The sequence below is a fragment of the Engraulis encrasicolus genome, chromosome 22, assembly GCF_034702125.1.
Source record: "Engraulis encrasicolus isolate BLACKSEA-1 chromosome 22, IST_EnEncr_1.0, whole genome shotgun sequence".
NCBI classification, from domain to species: Eukaryota; Metazoa; Chordata; class Actinopteri; order Clupeiformes; family Engraulidae; genus Engraulis; species Engraulis encrasicolus.
This window is the reverse complement of record NC_085878.1, coordinates 30,951,864-30,976,863: the sequence shown is the minus strand read 5'-3', so window position 1 is coordinate 30,976,863 and position 25,000 is coordinate 30,951,864. Positions and strand designations below refer to the sequence as shown.

The window sequence follows — 25,000 nt, the reverse complement described above, 5'->3', positions numbered from 1 at the left end:
ACACACACACACACACACACACACACACACACACACAAATGCCTCCTGCCTCTCACCTCAACATGCACACACACAACTTCCCAGTGGCCACCGGCACCCCCCTATTCTGATGGGAAAGTTTGTCTAGGCCGGCCAACAACACTGGACTGGATCACAGAGTCAAAGCAGGGTCACCACCCCAACAGCAACCCGTCACAACCTCCACCGCCCCCCACCTCCAATACTCCTCATCCCGCACACCACCCCCAACAGCAACAGCAACCCGTCATAACATCCATGCCCTCATTGTCCACCACCCCAACTGCAACCCGCCACAACCTCCACCGCCCTCCACCTCCAATACTCCTCACCCTGCACACCCTCCCCAACAGCAACAGCAACCCCCACAACCTCCACCGCCCCCCATCGGCCACAACAACACTGGACTGGATCACAGAGTCAAAGCAGGGTCACCACCCCAACAGCAACCCGTCACAACCTCCACCGCCCCCAATACCCCTCACCCTGCACACCACCCCCAGCCCTACACCACCCTCCACCTCCACTACACACTACCTCCTCACCCTCCACACCCCTCATAGTCCACCCACAACCTTCTCAACCTCAACACCCTCCACCACCCTCTATCCAAACCTACTCACCCTCCACCACCCTCCACCAATTCACCTCCACCCCCAAACCCCTCACCCCTCACCCACCCACCCTCACTTTCCACCCCCCACCCTCACTATCCACCCCACACAACTGCCTCACTTACCTCACCTGCCACCCCCTAACACCCCCCCCCCCCACTACAACATCCTCAACCTCCACAACCAAAACCTGTGTACCCTCCAATCCCCCCCACCCCCCCTGAACCCCATGCCCCCACCCAGACAAAAGGCACCGTCAGGAAGGACCTCATGAATTATCCAAACTAACAGTCATCAGCAACCTGCTCATCCTTCATCATTACACCTCCACGTTGACCTCCATCATCTGTGGATTCTCCATTCAGCCTCACAGGAGCAGAGCAGGGTGAAAGTGGCCATAAAATTCATTAGCTTCCGCAAATGAGTGCAGGCCAGCGGGTCAATTGATTGGCACATTAAAAGATGTTTTATTGGGGGTTACCTCTTTAACAAAAGAGTCTCTGGCCTCGCTAGTGTGTTTCAGTCATTGGTGTTGGCCAATGGTCAACTGATTAGTGCATTAAAGCTCATTTATAAGAGGCCACTTTTTTTCTTACAAAAGGGTGCAGGCCAGGGACACTATATCTGACCTCGCTAGAAGCTCATGAATCTGAAAGGAGCTGGTGTTATGAGTCAAGTGAAAGCCACAATTAAGTTTTTCCTCCATTGAGAATTGAGAACGTGAGGCCAATCAAGCATTAGCTGATCGTGTAAGGACGGCCTTTGTTAAGCCTTCTTAGATGAGGACAGATGCCATTAAAATACAATTGCCAGGGTTAGAGCTATACTTGTTTATAGGGAATGATTGACAGCTTTATGCAGGGGTGAAAGTAGTTGTCATGTCTTACCGGTGCTATTTTGTGCAAGTCTTCCAAACAACCGCCCTTCCAATGCCAATATTGGCAAACAAAATAAACATGTGTGCTATAGATCTACATCACTGCATGACTATTTCATGTAAATTTTAGCCATTCTCTTCATAATACACTTGCCTCAAATGGCATGGTGTGGTTGTGGATGTTTTGTACCTTAATAGAGTTTTCAAATGTGGGTTTTTGGCCAGCATTAACACTATTCTCTTACCAGTACTGCGCACCAGCTGTAAATGTTATAGCGGTGCTGCACACCTGTGTTCACCTACCTACTTTCACCACTGGTTTTATGACAATATTCTAAGACAGTATTCTACATTCTAAGAATTTATGAACTATGAATTCTCTATGTGTCTTGATTGGGAGACTGTGTGCAATAGTTTGCACTGACTGTCGGAGACATGATTATGGCAGTTTATACAACTCCTAACAAGATTCTGAAATGTTATAGCTTGAGCTGTCATACAACATCTCTGACCAAAAAGAAAAATCCTAGGTCTGGGTGTGGGTGTGAGTGTGTCACAATAGGAGACAATAGGAGACAAAAAATCTGACCACATTGCTTGAAGAGAACGCCAATAACATGCAATTTGTGTTTAGAGCCTACACACATTCGTATATTGCGCGTGACCTAACATCTGACTTGACATAACACCTAACAGTAACATTAGCCGCTTTAAACAGTTTTGTTACTCATAATGAATAATTTAACTCAAAGACTATTTACAATGTTCTGCAGCTCAACTCAGCTGTCTCTCTCTCTCTCTCTCTCTCTCTCTCTCTCTCTCTCCCTCTCTCTCTCTCTCCTCACTCCCTCCATCACCCCCTCCCACTCCCTCCCTACAGCGGTTGAAAAGTGTGGGAAAGTTATTTTTAGCGCAGATGCCGAGACACACAACAGCGGCCAACAGGACAGGAGAGGAGTGAAGAGAGGGGTAGATGAGAAGAGAAGAGAAGAGAAGAGAAGAGAAGAGAAGAGAAGAGAAGAGAAGAGAAGAGAAGAGAAGAGAAGAGAAGAGAAGAGAAGAGAAGAGAAGAGAAGAGAAGAGAAGAGGAGTGAGTTTGCAAGAGCTGGGGTCCAATCTCTCTCTCTGCCCACCCCACCGCCCCATCCCCCCTCCGGATCAAAATTCCACCTTTGAACCAGCCGACCGACCGCACACCCTCCTCCACACGGGCACCCAGGTTCACACAGGTGGGGATGGTGGAGCGGGGTGGGGACGGTGGCTGGGGTGGAGTGGGGTGGGGTGGGTGGAGTGGGGTGGGTATGGTGTAGCGGGGACGGTTGGGTGGTGGTGGTGGAGAGTCCGATGGGGACAGTCTAAGGAGGTGGAGATGGTGGAGTGGGGTGGGGATGGTGGAGTGGAGTGTGGTTGGTGAGGTGGGGTGGGGATGGTGAGGTGGGTTGGTGGAGTGGGTTGGAGATGGTAGAGAGGAGATGGTAGAGTGGGGTGGGGTGGGGATGGTAGAGTGGGGTGGGGATGGTAGACAGGGGTGGGGATGGTAGACTGGGGTGGGGATGGTGAGGTGGGGTGGACATGGATGGTGAGGTGAGTTGGTAGGGTGGAGCGGAGTCGGGTGGGAATGGTGTGGTGAAGTAGGGTGCAGCACACAAACACACACACACGCACGCAAGCATGCACAAATGCACGTCCACGCACGCACGTCCACGCACGCACGCCGTCCACGCATGCATGCACGCACGCACGCATGCATGCACGCACGCACGCACGCACGCACGCACGCACGCACGCCACCCACACACACACATTCAAAAAACGTCTCTTTTTGTGCTCCACACTGGATTTTGTTTCATTTCTGTATGCCCGGCACTGGCATAATCAGGTTTTCCTGATTTGATCTCTCTTCGTTTGCTGCCTCTTGCCATATCTGCCCAAAAGTCTGGGCTAGACCAGATCTGAAGTGAGCCTGCCAGCCACCCTAAACAGATAAAAAAACATGGATGACTCAAATCAAACAACAAAACCAGGATGACTCAAATCAAACAACAGTGCCCAGATAAGAGCAGTGATCCCTCTACTTGGCCAGACAGACACAAGAGAAGCTTATGTTATGAGGCATACAGAAACAGAAAGAGAGACACAAAGACAAAGACAAAGACAGAGACAGAGACAGAGACAGAGAGCAAGGAAGAGGGAGGGAGGGAGAGAGACCTCCAGCCCCAGCCCCAGCCCCAGCCCCATCCACATCCTCAGTCCAAGCCCATGCCCTAGCCCGAGCCCCTGCCCCTACCCCTGCCCCTACCCCTGCCCCAGCCACAGCCCCTACCCCAGCCCCTACCCCAGCCCCTACCCCTGCCCCTGTCCCTAACCCTGCCCCAGCCCCTACCCCAGCCCCAGCCCCAGCCCCAGCACCAGCCCCAGCCCCAGCCCCAGCCCCAGCCCCAGCCCCAGCCCCATCCACATCCACAGCCCCAGCCCCAGCCCCATCCACATCCCCATCCCCATCCCCAGCTCCAGCCCCAGACCTTGCCCCAGTCCAGTCGGATGCAGGGCAGGGCTGGCCCTAATCTGGCCTGAGAGGTGGCCACGCTTGAGGGAGCAGGCGGCCCTAATGGCTGCTGAGATGTGGCCTGGGTAACCGCTAACCGATTTAGCAGCTCACTTCCATGGCCTGCTTTAGCTAGACAGCGCTACTATAGGACTTACTGCCTCACACCAGAATCAAAGTGATGCTTGTTTTTATATGTTTGCTGTTTTTGTGTGTGTTTTCTTGCGTATTTCTCAAGACAGCTTTCCGACTGGTTTTATAACAAAAAAATATTAAAAACAGCATGTTCTAGTTTTGTTTTAAGAAGTTAGAAACTTGTTGTTCTTTAAAAACACGGGCTGGCTTGGGGTGGGTTTTAAATGGGACTGTGCATGCATACAATTGCAAGGAAAATAGTTTGGTGACTCAATACATATGACATCTGAAAACCAAATGTGCATAATGCTTTATAACCATATAATGAGTGCTAATTAATTTGTGGTAAATATCTATTATCGGAGACAGAGATTGTGCACATCCCAGGAAAAGGTGCAGGACTGAATAGGGCTGAATCTGGGTCGGATGAAGACTGTTGAAGTCGGCACGTAATCCAGCCATGAAATAAATACAATAATAAAACCGATTTCAAGTTTGTGGACATCTCACTCCGAAATATCTATATACGTATCTAAACTTTTGCATGTGAAAACGAAAAGCAATGGCTCTAGCGTGTTAGCACACGTGGCTACCTGAGGTGCTCTTGCTACGCTTGCTCTTTGACAGACAGCTTCAGATTTCACGGCTCTTTAGCCGAGTTTGTCAGCAAAGCAGACTAGGTGGCCCGTGTCCTCATTCCCCTGCGCAGGGTCCCTGCCAGCCGAGCAGAGCGGAGCCAGTGATCCTTAAAGACACACTCTGCCACACGCGCACACACACATACACACAGGCCAGGCCATGACACATTACCTTTGGCCCTCTGATGGTGATAGCTTTGTCATATAGACACACACACAGAAATGTGCAGGTGTGCGCGCGCATGCACACGCACACACACACACACACACACGCACACACACTTGCACAAACGCATGCACCCCCCCCCACACACACACAAACACAAAAAACACACCCCAACTGCACAGTACTCTGATGGATAAAGGTCTGACATATAGACACACACACACACACATACCTGTCAGGCCACTGCACACAAGCGTAGCCATCCCATGTTGATAGCAGAAATGCACACACACACGCGCGCGCACGCACGCACGCACGCACGCACACACGCACGCACGCACGCACGCACGCACACACGCACACGCACACACACACACAACACATTCACAATTGTGGAAACAAACCCCTCAAGACTCTCAAACAATAACAACTGTAAAACTGTAAAAAAAAGGTTTCCAGCTGTAAAAAAGGTTTCAATGTTCTTGGCTTTATGCAGTACTTCGTAAGATCTTACGCAGATATAATGTGGACATTCAAAGGTAGCCATATGAAGCTGAAACTATACAGACGCCAAATGTTGACCCATATAATCTACAGTAAAATGTGGTGCCTTTTTGCAACAACAAAAAAAACCTGACATAAGCACTTCAGTTCAGTGACACACACCATGGATTTCATGACAACTTTTACAATTTCTATCTGTTTTCCATCTGCAATTTTTATTGGCTGAGAACACCCAGCAAAGCACCTGCTGACGTCATCACGGCTGGCTGACACGGTAACACCAGCCCCCTGTCCATCAGCACTGGTGTGAGGTGAGGTGGGTGGCGTGGAGATGAGATGAGAAGAGATGCGTGATGTTTGGGCTCCGCCTGAAGGGTATCCACTTGAGGCATGAAATATGGATTGTGTGTACTGCAGCTGCAGCTGGATATGATGGGGTTTACAGTACAGTACTGCTGCTGCTGTTGTTACTGCATCCGTGTGGAGGGAGGGAGGGAGAGAGAGAGGGGCTGGCTGATGACTGTCTAGCTGAGGGTGGTACTCACCATCAGGGCAGTTCCTCATTCCTCTTAACGCCCCACTTTCTCGATGCATACAATCCGGGCTTTAAATTAACACCAGCCAAACGGCAAAATGCTGGTGAAATTTTATTTTGGCTGGTAGTGAAGACCAACTTACTAACCACTTTGACCCATTAGGGAGTATGTGTTTGGCTAGTAAGATTAAGATCTATTAGCTATTTTGGCTGGTGATGAAAAACGTAAATTTTTGCCCAGTTGCACAGCTGCAGGTGAGCATAGAGAATACTAATGAAGGCAGAACCCTGAAACATCTGCTCTACTCTGCTCTCAGAAAGAAAAAAAACCTCCTTGTGCTTGACCTTAGTGTCTTTTTCCGTGTTCGAACCCGCTCTCACCTTTGAACGGCCCAACTGCACCATCACCCACCAGGGCTGGGCTGGGGGAGAAATAGGGCCCGGGCACTTTTGGCTTAAAGTGGACACTCATAATTAGCGGCGCAGAACTGACTCACTGATATAAAAAAAAAAATCCACAAGAACGCGGAGCCCACCTGGAAATTCCCGCTATGTCAGATGGCCAGTCTAGCCCTGCCCACCACTACTGTGGCTGCTACTGCTGCTGCTGCTGCTGCTGCTACTGCTGTTGCTGCCTAAGTGGAAAGTGATTCTGAATAATGCATGGTCCCCTCTGATGTATAGCACCGCACCTTTCACAGGAGCCCCGGCCAGTGGGGGCCACCCTGGGGAACACATCGCGTGACGCGCCGGCAAATACGGCTCTGGCTCTCTCACACACTCACACTCACACAAAAGAGACTCAAGCAAACACATTTGCCCATAACCAAACACACACACACACAGACACACACACGCACGCCCGCCCGCACAGACACACGCACGCACACAAACACGCACACACATACGGTAGTACAATAGAGCCTCAATTATTTACTCATAATCACTCCTGATCATGTTTAAAGGCAGATGTATGGAACACTTAATAAATAAAAATTAAAACTTCATCTTTTCTTAGAACAGGAGCATCTTCCCAGACAGTGTTGAGACAGGCCCACTGACAGAGTGAAAAACAGCCATCACTCTAAACCTGCATACTTTTTCCATGTACCACATACACAGGAAAGATACTATTCTCAAAGATGGGTTCACCCCTGCCGTGGCTCAAATGTTAGGCCAGGGACCCAGGTTCGATTCCGGCCCAAGGTCATTTCCCGATCCTCCCCCATCTCTCTCTCTCCCACTCGCTTCCTGTCACCATCTCAAACTGTCCTATCAAAGGCAAAAATGCCCTTAAAAATATTTTTTTTTTCAAGAAAAGAAAAAGGATGAGTTCATCCCGGGCGAACCCCTAAGTCCAATTAAAATGGACCAATGAAAAAACACTCAGAGTGCCACTACCCATCTGCAGTCTGCCATGCCACTCATCTCAGCACATGGCCATTAGCGGCCCTCCCGCCCATGCCCTCAGCACTCTAGGAGGGCGTGTCAAGTCGACCGCCTCACGTCCCTGACTCCCATGTCACGCCACCCCTTCCCTTCCCTGCATACCACACTGCACATTTGAAGAACCATCTGAGAGATAAAACGTGGTGTGCACTAAGCCCCGTATTTTACTGCCTTGCTGGACACTCTCGGGTCAGAGGGTTGCACGTCATGTCAGGGTAGGTGTGTCTTGCTCCGTGGGTCTAGACTTCTTAACCCCCCTACGGCACCAATGAAGTGAAAACGGAAGGGGAAAACCTCCCTTGATCTGATCTACTACAATGCAAACACATAAAATACTGAACAGCCCGAAAACACAGTGCTATACTGTCGCAACAACTGTATCAATTATATGAGAAATGGTTTGAATTGTCAGCTACATTGAACCATCTTAAGTCGGAACATTTATTGTCAGATACAGATTTTTGTTTTATACATATACTACATATCACTACTTATGAATATGAAGCCTTTCAGAGCCTGTAGTGTTCCATGCAATAAAACTGTATTCATTTGCTTACGTACATGTCTAATTCTTGCTCAGAGCTGTGGCCATAATATAGATTTCGTGTGGCGGGCCTTTTGCGCTGTCAGGCTAAGATTGCTAGCAGCCTTGTTAGCTAGCGCTGGGATTGGGGTGAAAGTGCACTGGCAGAGGCAGGCTGGTGCTGGCAAAACAGTTTGCAGAGCTGCGAGCGAGCAGATTGACAGCGCCTTGGCCCAGACACAAGCGATCAATCAGGATTGGCCCTGAGGAGCCAAGCTTTCACAACAATAACATGACAACAAAAAACAAAAAAAAACCTGATTCGAGCGGAATGCATCCATCACACGCCGAAGCCATTTGATGAGTCAACTTTGACACATTAATTTCATTAGCCTGCAATGCAATGCGATGCACTGTTGTCACCTGGCAAACAAAAATAAGGGCTTGCTTTGCCGTTGAAACGGTATGTTCCTTAAACAACGTCCTCCTCCAAAACCGCAAGAACCAGTCCATTCAAAGGAAGTTGGCAACGGCAACGGAAAGGAGTCATCGAGCGGAGGTTGTTTGATTGGAGGTACTTATGAAGCATTTAACTGCCGTCAATCTTCACCCGTACAGGTGCTCTTTGATGTTAGATCCAGAGAGCGTGCACTTAACACTTTAAGATAAACTTGGACAGAGAAAAAAAAACATCCAGCTTCTCACAATGAATATGAAATAATCTTTAAATGTGAAGAGACTGTAATGGCTGATGCAGTTTACTTTTCTACTACATTCAAAAGAGTTACAAAAAACCCTCATTCTCTCATACTTTGCTACACCTCCAACACCCTTCGCCATATTCCTCCAACCACTTTTGGCATATTGCACCTTCTCATATGAACCTCGGACAATTGGTGCTGTGCGGTAGCCTCCAGAGCTGGTGTGTGAATGTGGGATAGTGTATACATATGTGTATGTGTATTTTGAAAGCGCTTCGAGACAACTTTAGTTGTGATATTGCGCTATTATATGAATACAGGTTGTATTGTATTGTATATTCCTCCAACAGCTGTTGCCATATTCCTCCAACACCCTTCGCCATGTTCCTCCAACATCACGTCCCGAAGCTGAGCTTACCCTCCCGTTTACCCCGACCCAACTCTGTGGGTGTCACAGACACAGCACACACACACACACACACACACACACACACACACACACACACACACACACACACACACACACACACACACACACACACACACACACACACACACACAAACACACAAACACACATACACACACACACTTAATGACACGTCTCTCGCATTCTTCTGAAAGTCCTGAGGTGAGGAGAGCAACCTCGGCCGGCATTTTCCTGCTGACGACACGACAGTGAGAGAGGGAGAGAGAGAGAGTGTGCGTTTGAGTGTGAGTGTGTGTGTGTGAACTCACTGTGTGTGTGTGTGTGTGTCAGTGAGGTGCGGTCAACTTTATGGCTGGTGAGGCAAATATATAATACTACAGCTACAGTATAAGTACATTTTAGTAAATTTACCAAATAGGCCTACCGATAAGTTTCGTATGTCATAGCTTTCTTAACATAAGGCAGGCCTACAAAATAAAACATGCTGCATTTCCGTAGAGAAAATGCTATTAGATCTCTCCCTCTCACACACACACACACACACACACACACACACACACACACACACACACACACACACACACACACACACACACACACACACACGATTCAAACAGTGGTCTCACATAAACCACACAGCAGTACTGTGGACAAACAGCAGCATCACGGCTGAGAGAGCTGGAGAGCAGAGCAGAGGAGAGGAGAGTAGTGGAGAGGAGAGAAGAGGAGAGGAGAGGAGGAGAGGAGAGAGGGGGAGAGGAGAGGAGAGGAGAGGAGAGGAGAGAGGAGGAGAGGAGAAGAGAGGGGAGGAGAGGAGAGGAGAAGAGAGGGGAGGAGAGGAGAAGAGAGGAGAGGGGAAGAGAGGAGAGGAGAGGAGGAGAGAAGGAGAAGAGAGAAGAGGAGAGGAGAAGAGGGAAGAGGAGAGGAGAGGAGATGGGAAAAGAGAGGAGAGGAGAGGAGAGGAGAGGAGAGGAGAGGAGATGGGAAAAGAGAGGAGAGGAGAGGAGAGGAGAGAGAGAGAGAGAGGCGGAGGAGGAGAGTAGTGAGAGTGTACGCTCCTTCACAGCCCACTGCTCTCACACACACACAGGATTTCAAACAGTGGTCTCACATAAACCACATCACGGCGGATGCTCAATACAATGGAAGACACACACACACACAGGATTCAAAACATGGTGTCATATAGACCGTTGAGCACCACGGCGAACAAACTGGTGTGATAGCGTTTGTGATAAGCACCGGATTCTCGTGCAAATGTAGGCCTACATCTACTTGTACGAGGCTATGGCAAACGATGTGGGACAAAGGTGTGGCAGGAAGCGAATGTCAACATTTAAACATAGATTACTACACAAGCTTCGATATGGTCACCAAATATTTTGGGACTGTCCTTTATGTTATGCCTACACTTTGGAATTAGATCAGAGTCTTGTAGTTACACGGGATTTACCTCAACGGCACCCTGTAGCCTACTCAACTTTACAAACAGTTACAGGGCACATGAGAATCCTGTTCAGATCACAAAAGCTACCACCACACCAGAGAGAATCACGGCGGATTCTCTGTCCCCCCACGGGTCTCACAAACACAGGCTTCACACACATAGGAAACACTGATCTTACCTTTATCTCGTACTACATCAGGTCCATGCGCCGCTCTTTTCCACTTTGGCGTTGCGCATGCTAACGTTGCTTTAGCCTGTGCTGTCCATCCAAAGCCACATCTATTCGAGACGCCCCAAACGTCCAAAGCAATTTGGCATTGAATATGAATATGAGTAGCCGCGAGGATTTGTGTTTCGTGAGGCTCCTTAGTCCTTAGTAAATTGTTAAGTCGTACAATTCCATGCGAATGGTCTTCCACACATTCTCGCCGGTTGCAAACGGGACACAGGGGAAACAAAAATAGTTTCTGTTGTAGAACTCACTTTGAAATGATCGGGTAGTTATAACCTTCTGACCACCTGCAGTAGCAAACCCTTCAGCTCTGTCGGTCCTCCATTCTTTATCACATATTTTCCTCTTGGAAATCCAACTTTGAGAATGCTCTTAGTTTCGTTATGAAATCCACTTGTAGCAGACAAAGTGAACAAGCTAGCCAACAACACCGACTGGCTGTGAACTTCAGATTCGCTATGACGTAACTGGCCAGCAATACTCTCAATGCCAGAAGGAGTCTGCGGCCAGGCTACTCCTCGCCTCACCATTGTATTTTTCAGTGGGCGTTATGCCAAAGCGTTCAGAGTAAAGAAATGATAATCACACGTAGAAAATAGTAGAACATTATCAGGAATTGAGGGCACACCATACATACTTCTATTAAGTGTATAAAAACGTTTAATACAATATTACCAGGTTGCATTCACAGAACGAGAATGGCGCATGCGCTGAAGCTTGTTAACGAGGGATTGCGCAATCCGGGGTGAGGCCAGTTCAGAGTTGCCCCAAATTCACCGTATTCGGAGCAATTTGACATGAAATGGGCAAATATTATGATTTTGGCCACGGAAATGATTGAAAATGAGTGAAACTGTTTAAATACTGCTCAAATGGTAGTTATGGTGCAGATGCTCGAAAACAATAGCTGTTATTGTTATTATTATTCACATTTACTGCAGCTCATCATTCTCAGATCTGGCTGGTGAGGCCGTGGCCTCCCCTGCCGTATTGGAGTGCACGTGCCTGGTGTGTGTGTGTGTGTGTGTGTGTGTGTGTGTGTGTGTGTGTGTGTGTGTGTGTGTGTGTGTGTGTGTGTGTGTGTGTGTGTGTGTGTGTGTGTGTGTGTGTGCCTACTGTGAGTATTCGGAGTGAACAGTAATGAAACAGGCTTTGTGTAAGTGTCAGTAAGTGTCAGCTTGATTAGGCCCGTACCCGAAAGTGAGTGTATGTTTGTGCTTGCTGGAATGGATGAGTGAGTGAATAAGCGATTGAGCAAGTGAGTAAACTTTACATGCAATCATGTTGCACAGGTGACACAGACTGACTATGAGTCTGTTGAGGATGACATGAACTTCTCAACTGAGTAAATACAGCAAATACTGTATTTGTGTGTGCACACATTTCTGAATTGTTTGTACTTCAGTTAAGCAAGAAAATGAGCAAATGAACCAAGTGAGAGTGAGAGTGAGAATGTGCTTAAGCGTGTGATTGTGTTTTAAAGCAAGCATGTTTGGGTCAAAGACGTCCAACATGAAATTGTCCTTCAGTGCTAACGGAGACTTTTGCTTACTGTAACTGTGAAAAACATGATTTAAATTTTTTTGTCAAGTGAATGCATGAAAGTCAAGTCAAAAAAATAATTTCAAAAAGTCCTTTTTTTGCATTTACAGTAAGCAAAAGCATCCGTTACACTGAAGAACAATTTCATGTTGGACGTCTTTGACCCGTTTGTGTATGGTGGTATGGGTGCGAGTGCAAGACTGTGTGTGTGTGTGTGTGTGTGCGTGCGTGCGTGCGGGTGTGCATGTGTGTGTGTGATTGGTCTGGGTCTGTGTGCATCCGCGCGCATGTGTGTATGTGGTTGCGTGTGTAGGTGTGTATACGCGACTGCGTGTGTACAATAGGTGTGTGCATGCGTGCAGTTGCATATCTAGGTGTGTGTGTGTGTGTGTGTGTGTGTGTGTGTGTGTGTGTGTGTGTGCGCGCGCATGTGTGTGCGTAGTTGTGTGTGTGTGTGTGTGTGTGTGTGTGTGTGTGTGTGTGTGTGTGTGTGTGTGTGTGTGTGTGTGTGTGTGTGTGTGTGTGTGTGTGTGTGTGTGTGTGTGTGTGTGTATGCGGTGGTTGCGTGTGTAGGTGTGAGAGCTAATCCCAGGCTTACACCTGCAGCCCTCTACCTGCTCCAACAGGGCCGCGGGAACTCTGGCCCCGGGCCGCCCAGGCTAATTGACTGCTCATCAACCGCCAATTGAACCCGAGCTGTCATTTACAGCGGCCACTACTACCTTAGCCTACAAATGAACACACACACACACACACACACACACACACACACACACACACACACACACACACACACACACACACACACACACACACACACACACACACACACACACACACACACACACACACACCATAAGCAGCCACTACTACCATATCCTACTAAGGAACACACACACATGCACACGCGCGCACACACACACACACACACACACACACACACACACACACACACACACACACACACACACACACACACCATAAGCAGCCACTACTGCCATATCTTACTAACGCACGCACGCACGCACACACACACAGGCGCACACGCGCGCACACATACACACTTCAATCGGCCACTACTACCATAGCCTACTAATGAGCACAACACCTCTCAGGTCATGCAGCTTAGTTACGTACTGCAGTGTGTGTGTGTGTGTGTGTGTGTGTGTGTGTGTGTGTGTGTGTCAACTTTTTTTCTGCTAGGACCCCGTCTTTTGGAACTAATATTTTCACAACCCCCATCTCCCATATTCCAAATGGCAAACGTACACTATATCCTTCCCCTCCCTTAAAGGTGCACTGTGTATTATATAACATAATTGAGTGGTTTATTTCTAGAATACATGCTGGCCATTCACAAATGTTACCTTTTTCATGAATACTTATGTAACATATGTAGTTTACCAGGCCCGGTTGAGTTTAGTGTGGCCTTTCTGGGTGTGCGAACAAATGCAGTATTCCATCCCCCATAAACAACAATCACTCCAGGGACATTTTCATTGATAATTGAGCCGAGAAATGATCGCTAAGCTGACAAATTGTTTTTTTAACAACAGCAGTTATCGTGACGGTTACACGTTGTTTAGCATTTGTTGTGGTCTGTTCCGTGTGTGGGGGGTGACTGGAGGATAGTCTGAACTGAAGTCTAATATGTTTTATATCGACTTAAATACTTGTTTTATAGTGTTTCTCAGTCCTGATTTTGTCTGTCCTGTTGGAAGTGTCTTGGGTTGCTTGGGGTGAATAATGTAAATGAATATGCACGCAGCGACAGAACGCAGGATGCACTATGGTGGACATCAGGGGCTGAGGTCGAGATTTGAAGTGTTATTTAACTCTCCTCAGTCCACCAATCCATCCCCCTGGTCGTGAAACGTCACCTGTGCGTTTCGGAGCGCTTGTGGCGTTCGGTCGCTGCGTGCCGATCCCCCTCCTGTGACCGGGTCACCGTCGGGAGCTGCCTGCCGAAACAACGCCGGCCTGTCAATCAGCCTTCAGGTTTCTCACGCGGCAGGCATCTCGCAAATGCCGACTCACCTCATAGAAGGTCAGGCGAGAGCCTTCAAAAGCAAGCGTGTGTATATGTGTGTGTGTGTGTGTGAGACAGTGTGTGTGTGTGAGAGAGTACATGATGTGTAGTTTGTGAGTCAAATACAAAACAAAAGAGAGGGGGTAGGAAAGAGAAAAAACTAAAAAGAGCTACAAATAGATTGCATATCTCCACAACAGCTCACTGCGTGTGACGGCAAATTGCTAGCTGTGAGTGATTAGCACGGCTCAGGCGAGCTGTCTGTGTGACGGATGAGCTCTTCTCCGGCCAGCGTTGCCTGACAGAAAATGTTGAACTATCATACCAAAACCTCAAAATGATCGTTTTAGGGGGCTTTTGGGAGGAAACGGTTGTTTCAAGGCAACTAAATGAACTGAATGGCGACTCGGAAATGATCGTACATGATGTGTTTGCGACCGTACAGAGGACACAATTATGGTTCAAATACGATAATTATCGTACATCTGGCAACACTGTCTTCGACTCTCGCTCGATCACTGGCTCGCTTGCTTGCCTGCTGGCTGGCTGGATGATGTCTGCGCAGGGTTTTTCTTTTGTTTTTTTGTTTTTTAAAGAGCACACCCAGCCAGCTTCAGCGTCACCATCCGATCACTATCTCAGCTGTCAGTCAAGCCGTCACCGTGCACGGACAGTACAGGGTCACCGCCAGGTTAAGACAGGCAGACGCCCTGGAACGCAGACTGTCACCCACCCACCCCCCACCCATCACTTCTACCACGGCTATCCACCACCCTAAGACCTGCTGGAGGGGGCGTCGGGGTAGACTACTATACTACCTCCTTTGCAAACACGAACGCACACATGCACGCACGCACATGCACATACACACACACACACACACACACACACACGCACACACAGACAGACACACACACGGATGTACGCACGCACGCGCACACACGCACGCAGTCGCGCACACACGCACGCACGCACGCACACACACACACACGCTACCTTTCTCCCAAATACACACATGCTGCACTGCTGTCCTCGTACTCGACTAAAAGTGCAATCTCTTGCTCCCCCAAAAAACACACATATGCACACACACACACGTGCGCAAACAGACACACACACACCTAGTAGCCGGCTGGCTGTTCACATACGATCGGCACGTGTTCTGTGGCGTGGGCGATGATGCTGAAAACGTGCGCTCCGGCAACAACCAATCAGAGCAGAGCGTTTACAGTGAATCGTCGTGGGAACAACAAAAGAGAGTCTGTTGCTGCTGAAGGGTGATGGCAGACACTGGAAAGTCCCCTTCAAGATTCAGAACCTCATCAACATCACAATTGAAAAAGAAAACAAGTCAACAGGTTTGGTGCGCTTCCCCGGAGCAATGGTTCCCTGGAAGTTGACTCAACATTGGTTTCTTCCCTCTCTCCCTTCCTTCGAAATTCCTAACACAGATGTAAGGGACAATTGGGTTTCTTTGAATACAATCTGTTGAGGATGTCCTGAAAAAAATTCCAAGGACACCACTGCTTCCTGCTTCACACAAAATATTCTTACCTGGTAAATGCAGAGACATTTAAAATTTTACTCAAAGTAGATTACATAAAATATATTTCAAAACTCGAAGCATACAACACTAATATAAGACTGACATACATAAGAGAAACATCTCAATTCAAAAAATAAAATACAAGCACATTTGCTCCAAATGTTAGTGGCTGGCTGAGCGTTAGAGAGGGCTGGGCAGTGTACAAGAGACTTGTTGTTGTTGGTGGTGGTGTACTAGGTGGGCTTTGGTCTGGAGTGAGTTTTCTCGAAGGAAATTATATAAAATATATTTTAACACTGTGGCGTTAAGATGCTGTGTGGTGTGAAGAAATATCAGTATTTAAAAAGACAGGTACATTTTCTCTAGTCATGAAATAGATAGGCTTAAGCCCTTTGCGCAGAGCCTATGTTATAACCTTACTGTCACCAAAAGTTTAATGGCTATGTCTTAACCTGTTACTTAAGGCTCTCTGTAATGTCGCAGCAATGTTATTATGACGTAGTTGCATTTTCAGCAAATAGTGAGGGAGCCCGCCGGCAACCCCATCTGCACAAAGAGGCCATACTGCATGTGTCACAACTGGACAGAAGCTGGCTGAGTGTGACAGAGGGCAGAGTGGTGGATGACAAGATGGCAGTGGTGGTGTTAGGGGGGGTTTGCCCTTTTGGTTAATGACAGAGGGCAAGAGGATAAAATGATGGTGCTGGTGTTAGGCGGGTTTGCCATGGTTAATGGCTGGTTACAGTGTTACAGAGAGCTGGGTAGTGTATGACAAGATGGCAGTAGTGGTGTTAGTGGGCTATGCTGTTAGTGACTGGGCCGAGGACAAGGTGGGGGTGGCGTTGGTGAGGGTGGGGTCAGTGTTAGTGGCTGGTTGAGCGTGACAGAGGGCTGGGCAGTGGAGGGCGAGGTGGTGGAGGTGGTGGTGGTGTCAGGGGGGGTTTGGTCTGGGGTGACCCCGTGAGGGGGTGTGCAAGTAGGGGAGAGCTGGGGGCCTTGACCCTGCGGCCCAGCACCCCCTGTGGCTGAATGACCTAGGATGGCTTGGGGAGGGGAGGAGAAGAGAGGAGAGGGGTAAGAGAAGGGGGAGTAGAGAGAGAGAGAAGAGAAGAGAGAGGAGAAAGGGGATAGAGGGGGAAGAGGGGACCGAGGGAACAGAAGAGGGGAGAAGGAGGGGAGAGGGAACGAGTGGAAAGAGAGAAGAGAAGAGAAGAGAAGAGAAGAGAAGAGAAGAGAAGAGAAGAGAAGAGAAGAGAAGAGAAGAGAAGAGAGGAGAAGAGAAGAGAAGAGGGGACATGAAGGGAAGAGAAGAGAAGAGAAGAGGAGAGAAGAGAAGAGAAGGGAAGAGAAGAGGGGACACAGGGAAAAGACGAGAGTGAGAGGGGACAGAGCGGGGAGAGAGGAGAGAGAGAGAGAGAGAGAGAGAGAGAGAGAGAGAGAGAGAGAGAGAAAGAGAGAGAGAGGGGGGGGGGGGAGGATCACGATGGAGAGGGGGGAGAGAAACAAGAGAGAGAGAGAGAGAGAGAGAAAAAAAGAGGAGAGAGGGGGGCGGGTAGGGTGGTGAGGGGGCAGAGGGGATTAGGGGCCTCAGTGATGGGCTGTGATTGTTGCCTTAGTCATGCCCTCCACCTGCCCTCTCCCACCCTCAACACACACACACACACACACACACACACACACACACACACACACACACACACACACACACACACACACACATCACACTACACACGCACACTGACACACAGGCAGCCACGCACACTGACACACACACACACACAGATGTATGAAGCTGAGTTGTATGAAGGCAAGCACTTGTTTTTGTACATATGCTCAAAAACACACACAGACATATGCACACACACTCTTACACGCAAAAACGTCAGGACACGCAGTGCATCCAGTTACCCGCATACTTGTTTGTGTAGATGTGCTATGTGTATACCAAGCGTGAATGCTACCTGAGCGAAGGAAGTTATTATTTGTCTATGGAGGGTCGGCGACTAAAGCGAACAAAGCAAATTCGCCAGGAGCAAGGCAAGGCAAGGCAAGTTTATTTATATAGCGCATTTCATACACAGGTGCAACTCAATGTGCTTCACAAAGTTAACAAATGTAAATTAAAGGAAACAGGGAAGAAAGAAGGAAATAAATTAGAGTCAAAAAACAACAGGAGCGAAGCGACCAGAGCGACCAGAGCGGATTTCAGCGATTATAGTCAAGCTAATATTATGGTAATGAGCTATGACGCAGTTTGGCGAAAACCAATTGGAATGTTCATATCTCTGAATGTCCCAGGCTGTCAAGCCAGAGCCATTATGTGATTATCCATTAAGTGATTACTAAATCAAACACGTCAATGTCACGTTCAGAGCGAATAAAGTGAATTCATGGCGAAACTTCTTCAGCGACCACAGCTACCTGGGTCGTGTAGGGTCGTATCTGGTCTACACACAGCTTCAGTGTCCAGGTGTAGAGTCCAATATACCCCTAGCCTCATTATCATCGACTTTCTAATCTCCTCGAGACTTGGTCTAACCAAGAGCATAACAATTGAAAATTAAAAACTGCATGGTCGACCCACCTCCCTTGATTTGCTAATGTTTGTATGTTTCCCGACAAAGTGGGAGGAGTTCACGATTTTTCGGGAGCTCAGAAACTATATTTGTATTTCTCTTGGCCTGACAAGAAGCAACGATGAAGGTGTTGCATCACTAGGAGGGCACGGCCTGGCTAATATACCCCCACACCAGGGCCACTAGCAGCTTTGGCCTGGCCCAGGACAAAGTCATCTAAAAAGCCAACCCTACTCAATACATGTAATACAATGTAATAATGATGACCCAAATCTGGGCCTCCCCTCTACATGGGCATATGGAAACATACCCCTTTGTCCCTCCCTTTCGGCTACCATGACCCCACCCCCCAAAAATGGCACCCAGATATAGGTCAGTGTCAACACCTATCAGAGTGACCCTACCACTGTCCAGGGGGAAGCTGATTGGTTCAATATTGAGACATATCGGATGCTAAGCTCTAATCAATTTCCACTTCTGCATGTTCTTTTTAATTGTTTGTTTGATCCCTTGATTCCTTGCAGGAGGGATTTTGTAGCTAACCCTTTCACACAAATAGGGTCGCCGACGATCCAATTCACTATTTGCTGGAAAAAAGGGTTAACTACATCATAACAACATTGCCATGACATTACTGAGAGTCTTAAAGGGGTATGCCACTATTTTGGGGCTTAATACAGTTAAAATCGTTGGCCGGGGTTTATAAAGGTGATAAAGTGTCTTATTATGACTTTCACTAGCTTAGCGACATGCTCCCTCTTTTAACTTGTCTTAAAGCAAGACAACGGCTTACATGAAAAATAAGACACTTTATCACCTTTATAAACCCTGGCCAACGATTTTAACTGTATTAAGCCCCAAAATAGTGGCATACCCCTTTAAGTAGTCTTAAGATTATGACTCGGTCCTTATCATTTTGGTGGCAAAAAGATAATTACAGAGGCTTTGCATGAAAGGGTTAAGCAAGAACACATGCAGGTGCATGGCTGTGGCATATAGGGACTTGTGTTTCAAACGGGGGAGAGGAAGAGGGGGGGGGGGGAGAAAGAAATCCCGTTTTAATGTCACGCTCAAACTGGTGACACTCACTCAACCTTACCGGCAACCCTGACGCCCGTCAATATGGTTACCCTCTGTCTTGACCAGACCAGACAACCAGTCACTACCACCCCTGCTTGTCTGCTCAACCCCCCCACCCCCCAACCCCCCCCCCCCAAAAAAAGCTGCACAAAAGCCCAGACAAGCCCCCTCCCTCCCTCTCCCCTTACCCAGGGCCATGCACTTCAGTGGGGGCTAATACAGTTCTATAGACTGGCCAGTGAAGAGGAGAAGGGCCCTTGAGCACGGTGGAGGGCAATTAAACGGCTATGGAGGGGGATAAGCACCTTGACTTTTATAGGGGGTTCATAAATCAGAGGTAAAGTGTCTGAGGAAGGGTGTGAAATGGGGAGCACTGAAGGATCGGCGGGTGGGGTGGTGGTGAGGTGGGGGTGGGGGGGTGACCCCTCTTTACCACCACCCCCCGCCCCCTGCACAAACAATGGGCTACGTGATTAACTATTAACAGCCCTTGAAGAGATAACTTAATGAGAGCTCGCAATGGAGCTTGAACGAAGACATGAATCAATGTCTTTTCGTTTTAATGCTGCAATGGTAGGGATGGAATGGTTCGGGGCTAATGGGTATATTACTCTGTGTGTGTGTGTGTGTGTGTGTGTGTGTGTGTGTGTGTGTGTGTGTGTGTGTGTGTGTGTGTGTGTGTGTGTGTGTGTGTGTGTGTGTGTGTGTGCGTGCGCGTGTGCGTGCGCATGTGTGTGTGTGTGTGCGTGTGTGTGTGTATACGAGAGAGACACAGTGCGAGAGAGAGAGAGACAGAGAGACAGAGAGAGAGAGAGACAGAGAGACAGACAGAGAGACAGAGAGACAGAGAGACAGAGAGGCAGAGAGGCAGAGAGGCAGGGAGACAGGGAGACAGGGAGACAGGGAGAAAGAGAGAGAACATTGAATTTGGCTGTACAAGTGGATTTTCAGTTCAGTTTTTCAGAGTTAGCCTTAAGGGCCGTACACACACGTCGCTGCTAGTTACTCGCTCAGCGAATGAACTCAATAGAATGTCAATGGGTCCCAGCGAGACTCGCAGGAGAGTAGGCGAGTACTGTGCAAGCGATGCGATGTGGGCGGATTCCGAGTTGAAAATATTTTATCTTCGAGCGAGGCGAGTAAGCGAGTAACCAATTGGAATGCAGAGTTCGGTACTTCTCGGCTGTCCATTGGCAGTTAAAGCCGCGGGAACCTTCAGCGAACGTTCCATGAAAGAGTGGCGAGTAGGCGAGCAAGCGAAATGCTAGCTTTGTGTGTGTACGCCGCTTTAGACATGAAATGTTTCAAAAAAGTAAAATAGCATCTTCCTGTTTGGGGTGTACGTTAGTCCTGGGGAGGGGTTCTGTTCAAGAGAATGACTGTGAGGCAGGCGGGTGGGGGTAGGCTAAGGTCAGGTTGGAGGTTGGAGGTGCTGGCAGGCGTAGCCATTGTCTATGGAAGTGGTCTGTGGGGCTAAAGAGGTCAGAAGGTCAGCAAGGGGACACAGCGTACCCCCACACTAACCGCCAAGAGTCCACAACAGCTCTGCCAACCAGGACTAGACTGGCTATCTGGGATATCGGGCATTTCTCGGTGAGCCTACAACCCTCATGGCCCCCTATTTTCAGAAATGTAATATATATATATTTTTTTTTTACATTTCTGAAAATTGGGGCCCACGAGGGAGCGGGGCCCACCGGTGAGTCAGTTCTGTGCCGCTAACCACGAGGGGCCCCTTTCAGCCAAAAGTGCCAGGCCCCTATTTCTCCCCGAGTCCAGCTCTGTCGCCCACCAAAGCCACAGATGAAGAGGAGTGCAAACACACAGGCAGCTGTAGAAATGGAGAATAGCAAACTGCATTTGGAGCTACTGGGAAACTTCAGGGCACAGACACGGGCACGCACACAAACTCATGCGCACACACGAGAGAGAGAGAGAGAGAGAGAGAGAGAGAGAGAGAGAGAGAGAGAGAGAGAGAGAGAGAGAGAGAGAGAGAGAGAGAGAGAGAGAGAGAGAGAGAGAGAAATTCTGATGCCTGTTTTGTTCGTTAATTAACTAACCTTGCAAAGATACACTCATCTTCAGCAAAGCACACACACACACACACACACACACACACACACACACACACACACACGCACACACACACACGCACACACGCACACACACACACACACACACACACACACACACACACACACACGCACAGAATCCCTGGGGGCAGAAACACACTATCTGAAGTTAACTCTCCATCATGCCAATGTGTTTCCTTTTACGTACATGACGCCTCCATCACTGTCCCTTTATAATGCGACGCCACACACTTAGCCCAGATAATAATGACAGGGTCCCATTCTTAATCTTCTATTCATGAGGGTTTTCTTTATTTTTTTTGCTGGTGACGCTCGAGTGACTTTGAAGTGATTTTGAGGCAAGTGTGTCAACGCCGGCATTTAATCGATAGCTTCACCTTTAGGATTGACACCCAATAGTGGAGGAAAGGAAGGAAGGGAGGAAAGAAAAAAAGAACAAACAGAAACCGCTGGCGCGTGGCAAATACAAAAGCCAATGCATAATCATGACCTCTTAATGTGTGAAGCCATTCATGAGGAAAGAAATAAAACAAACAAAAAAGAAAAAGGAATAAAAGCTTTCCGAGATTATTTTTTTTCCAAACCCACCCTCATTCCTCCATCTTACAGTCCCTGAGGAAATCTACCACTGTTTACAATCTCCCTACTAACAGCCCTGATTCAGAATAGATGGAACACTGGGCTTGCATGCCCATGGGGACCCGGGTTCGACTCCGGCCTGGGTTGTTTCCCAGCCCTACCCCATCTTTCTCTCACACACACACACATTCGTTTCCTGTCTCCTCTCACACTGTCCTGTCATAATAAAGGCCAAAAAAGCCCCAAAAATACTTATTAAAAAAAGAATAGATGGAACAAAGACTCCAGAGGAAACGAGTGCATAGTGTGCTAGAGATTGGGGGGTCAGGTGTGCTGCTGAGGGTGAGTGTTAAGAGGGAGTCGGTGGTTGTTTTCGATAATATCAATATGGTGGTGTTGTGAAGTGATGTGTAACTGACTTGAGGAAAAGGGTGCTAATAGGCTTGATGTTTTTGGGGCTAATGTTGTAGCCAGAGGCTGTTCTAGTATCTTGCTCTAGAGGCTTGCTGTTGCTGGTCAGTGAAGTCATCTACATCTAGGACATTTGAATCTCAGTCGCCAAGAAAAATGGAATGCACCATCAGAAAGTGGAAGATGTACTACAGACTTGGTGCCTGCGAAGAAATTACTAAAATCATAATGCTCTGTTCATAATCCAAAATGTACGGAGAGCAAGCATGTTCAGCGAATGCTGCGATATTCTTTGCAGGATTCAAATTTAAACATTGGTAACTTTTGGCACCGTTGCTGATCTTGTGCATAATCAGTGCTATTTTAGTTGGTAATATGTGCTCTTGGGGTCATGTTGTACAGTATGTGTGCTTGATCAAGGATCAATCTAGGTTTTGTAAATGGAATGCAGTGTTGGCATTAGGCTGGATATTGTAGTTACTGCAAATTTGACATACATGGCAATATCTCTAAAACAGGACACATTTGGACAATAAGGTTTTGTCACAAGACAAATTAGATGTTATGAGGACCATTTTCAGTCACTTTGCCTTTGAATGGGAGTGTACATAGAGGTCAGGGCTTGCACCTACCTCAATGGTGAACTGCTTCCTCTTGAGTTTGAAGGCCAAGTCTTTGGTGTCGGGGACGTCACACACTAAGCAGTTCAGATGGGGCACCTGACGCACATGCAGCAAACCTGAGAGCAAAAAAAAAATATGTTAAAAGTAATAATACAAGTTACAACACACTCTGATTTGCGTTGTTGCTTTTTCATGTATAAGCCCATTAAATAAAGATTGTTTCGGACTTTTTAAATCAACTGAAGTGCCTGGATCAATGATTTTTTCCCCCTCCCATTTATGTTGAACATTGCACCCTCCAAGAGCACCAGATGTTTTTGAGGATTATAGCAAGCACTCTACCTACTCTAAGTTAAACAAACAACTTGACAGTCACTCACGATCTCACCAAAGAATAGGTGACAACAAAATTTTTCTTCTAAATTTTTTTCTCAATGGAAAAACTCATTCTGCATTCTAGGAAACACTGCACTGCATGCTGCTCACGCTCGTGCACACTTCTAGTTGAAATGAAATGTACAATTCTCATCCACCCACTCAAATTTGCCACGATTCACGCACAGACACACGCGCTGACTGCCAAGTTCATGCTGTTTTCGGTGTTTCCCACTGTAAACACACGAGGCTATCATGTTGCACGCGAGACACTGGAGCCGAGCATTATGGTCATTTTATTAACTGCACCATTGGGCAGAGACCAAAACACTGGGCATGGAGAGGCAGAGAGAGAGGGAGGGAGAACGAGATAGAGATAGAGAGAGAGAGAGAGAGAGAGAGAGAGAGAGAGAGAGAGAGAGAGACACGAAATGAAAGAGAGGACTCTTACTCACGGAAGCATGAGTAAGAGCAACACACGGAGTGAAAGAGAGAGAAAGAGGGAGAGAGAAAGAGAGAGGGTAAGAGAGCAAAAGAAAGAGAGAGAGAAAGAGGGAGAGAGAGAGATAAACGAAGCGTGAGGCTGAGAATGCGGAAAGAGAAATTGAGCAAGAGGCAAAGTAATCCTTCCTCTCCCCCGTATATAATGGAAACTTACCAATTTACTTAGGTGACCAGTACAGAACATGAGTGACAAATGAGAGGAAAAGAAGTGACAGAGGGAGACAGACAGAATGGGATGAGGACAGACACAGACAGAAAGAAAAGAGAAGAAAAGTAAAAAAGAAGAAAAAAAAGTGAAAGGGATTAAGAGAGATGGGGTGAGAGCAGATGCAAGTGTGTATGGGAGTCTGTGTGTGTGCTTGAGTGTGTGATTCACTGTGTGTCTGTGTGTGCGTGTGTGAGTGTGCGCATGTGTATGTGTGTGTATGTGTGTGTGTGTGTGTGTGTGTGTGTGTGTGTGTGTGTGTGTGTGTGTGTGTGTGTGTGTGTGTGTGTGTGTGTGTGTGTGTGTGTGTCTGTGTGTGTGTGCAAGTGCACATGGCGTTTGCACGTGTGTGCGTGTGTGCGTGCGTTCGCGTGCGTATGTGTTTACGTGCGCGGGCCTGTTATCTTAAAAAGCCCTGCTTTTGAAAGGGAGAGCGAGTGAGTAAGCGAGCTAGAGAGAGAGAGAGAGAGAGAGAGAGAGCAAGAGAGAGAGAGAGCAAGAGAGAGAGAGAGCAAGAGCAGGGGATAGTGCTGGGGTGCTTTCTGTGTGCGCTAGGCTGACTCTGGCCTGCCTGATTCGCTGTGACAGGACTCCCAGCATGCATTGTGCTGCAGACGCACCACGA

The 25,000-nt window shown here is 47.9% G+C and overlaps 1 protein-coding gene across 1 annotated transcript in view; it reads right to left on the bottom strand.

Annotated features, from left to right (window-relative positions):
- Positions 1-25,000, bottom strand: part of elp4 (elongator acetyltransferase complex subunit 4) — a 119,769-nt gene that overhangs the window by 43,764 nt on the left and 51,005 nt on the right. Inside the window, exon 9 of the mRNA XM_063189297.1 lies at positions 23,301-23,407. Within this exon, the coding sequence (XP_063045367.1) occupies positions 23,301-23,407 (107 nt within the window). The remainder of the gene's footprint in view (positions 1-23,300; positions 23,408-25,000) is intronic.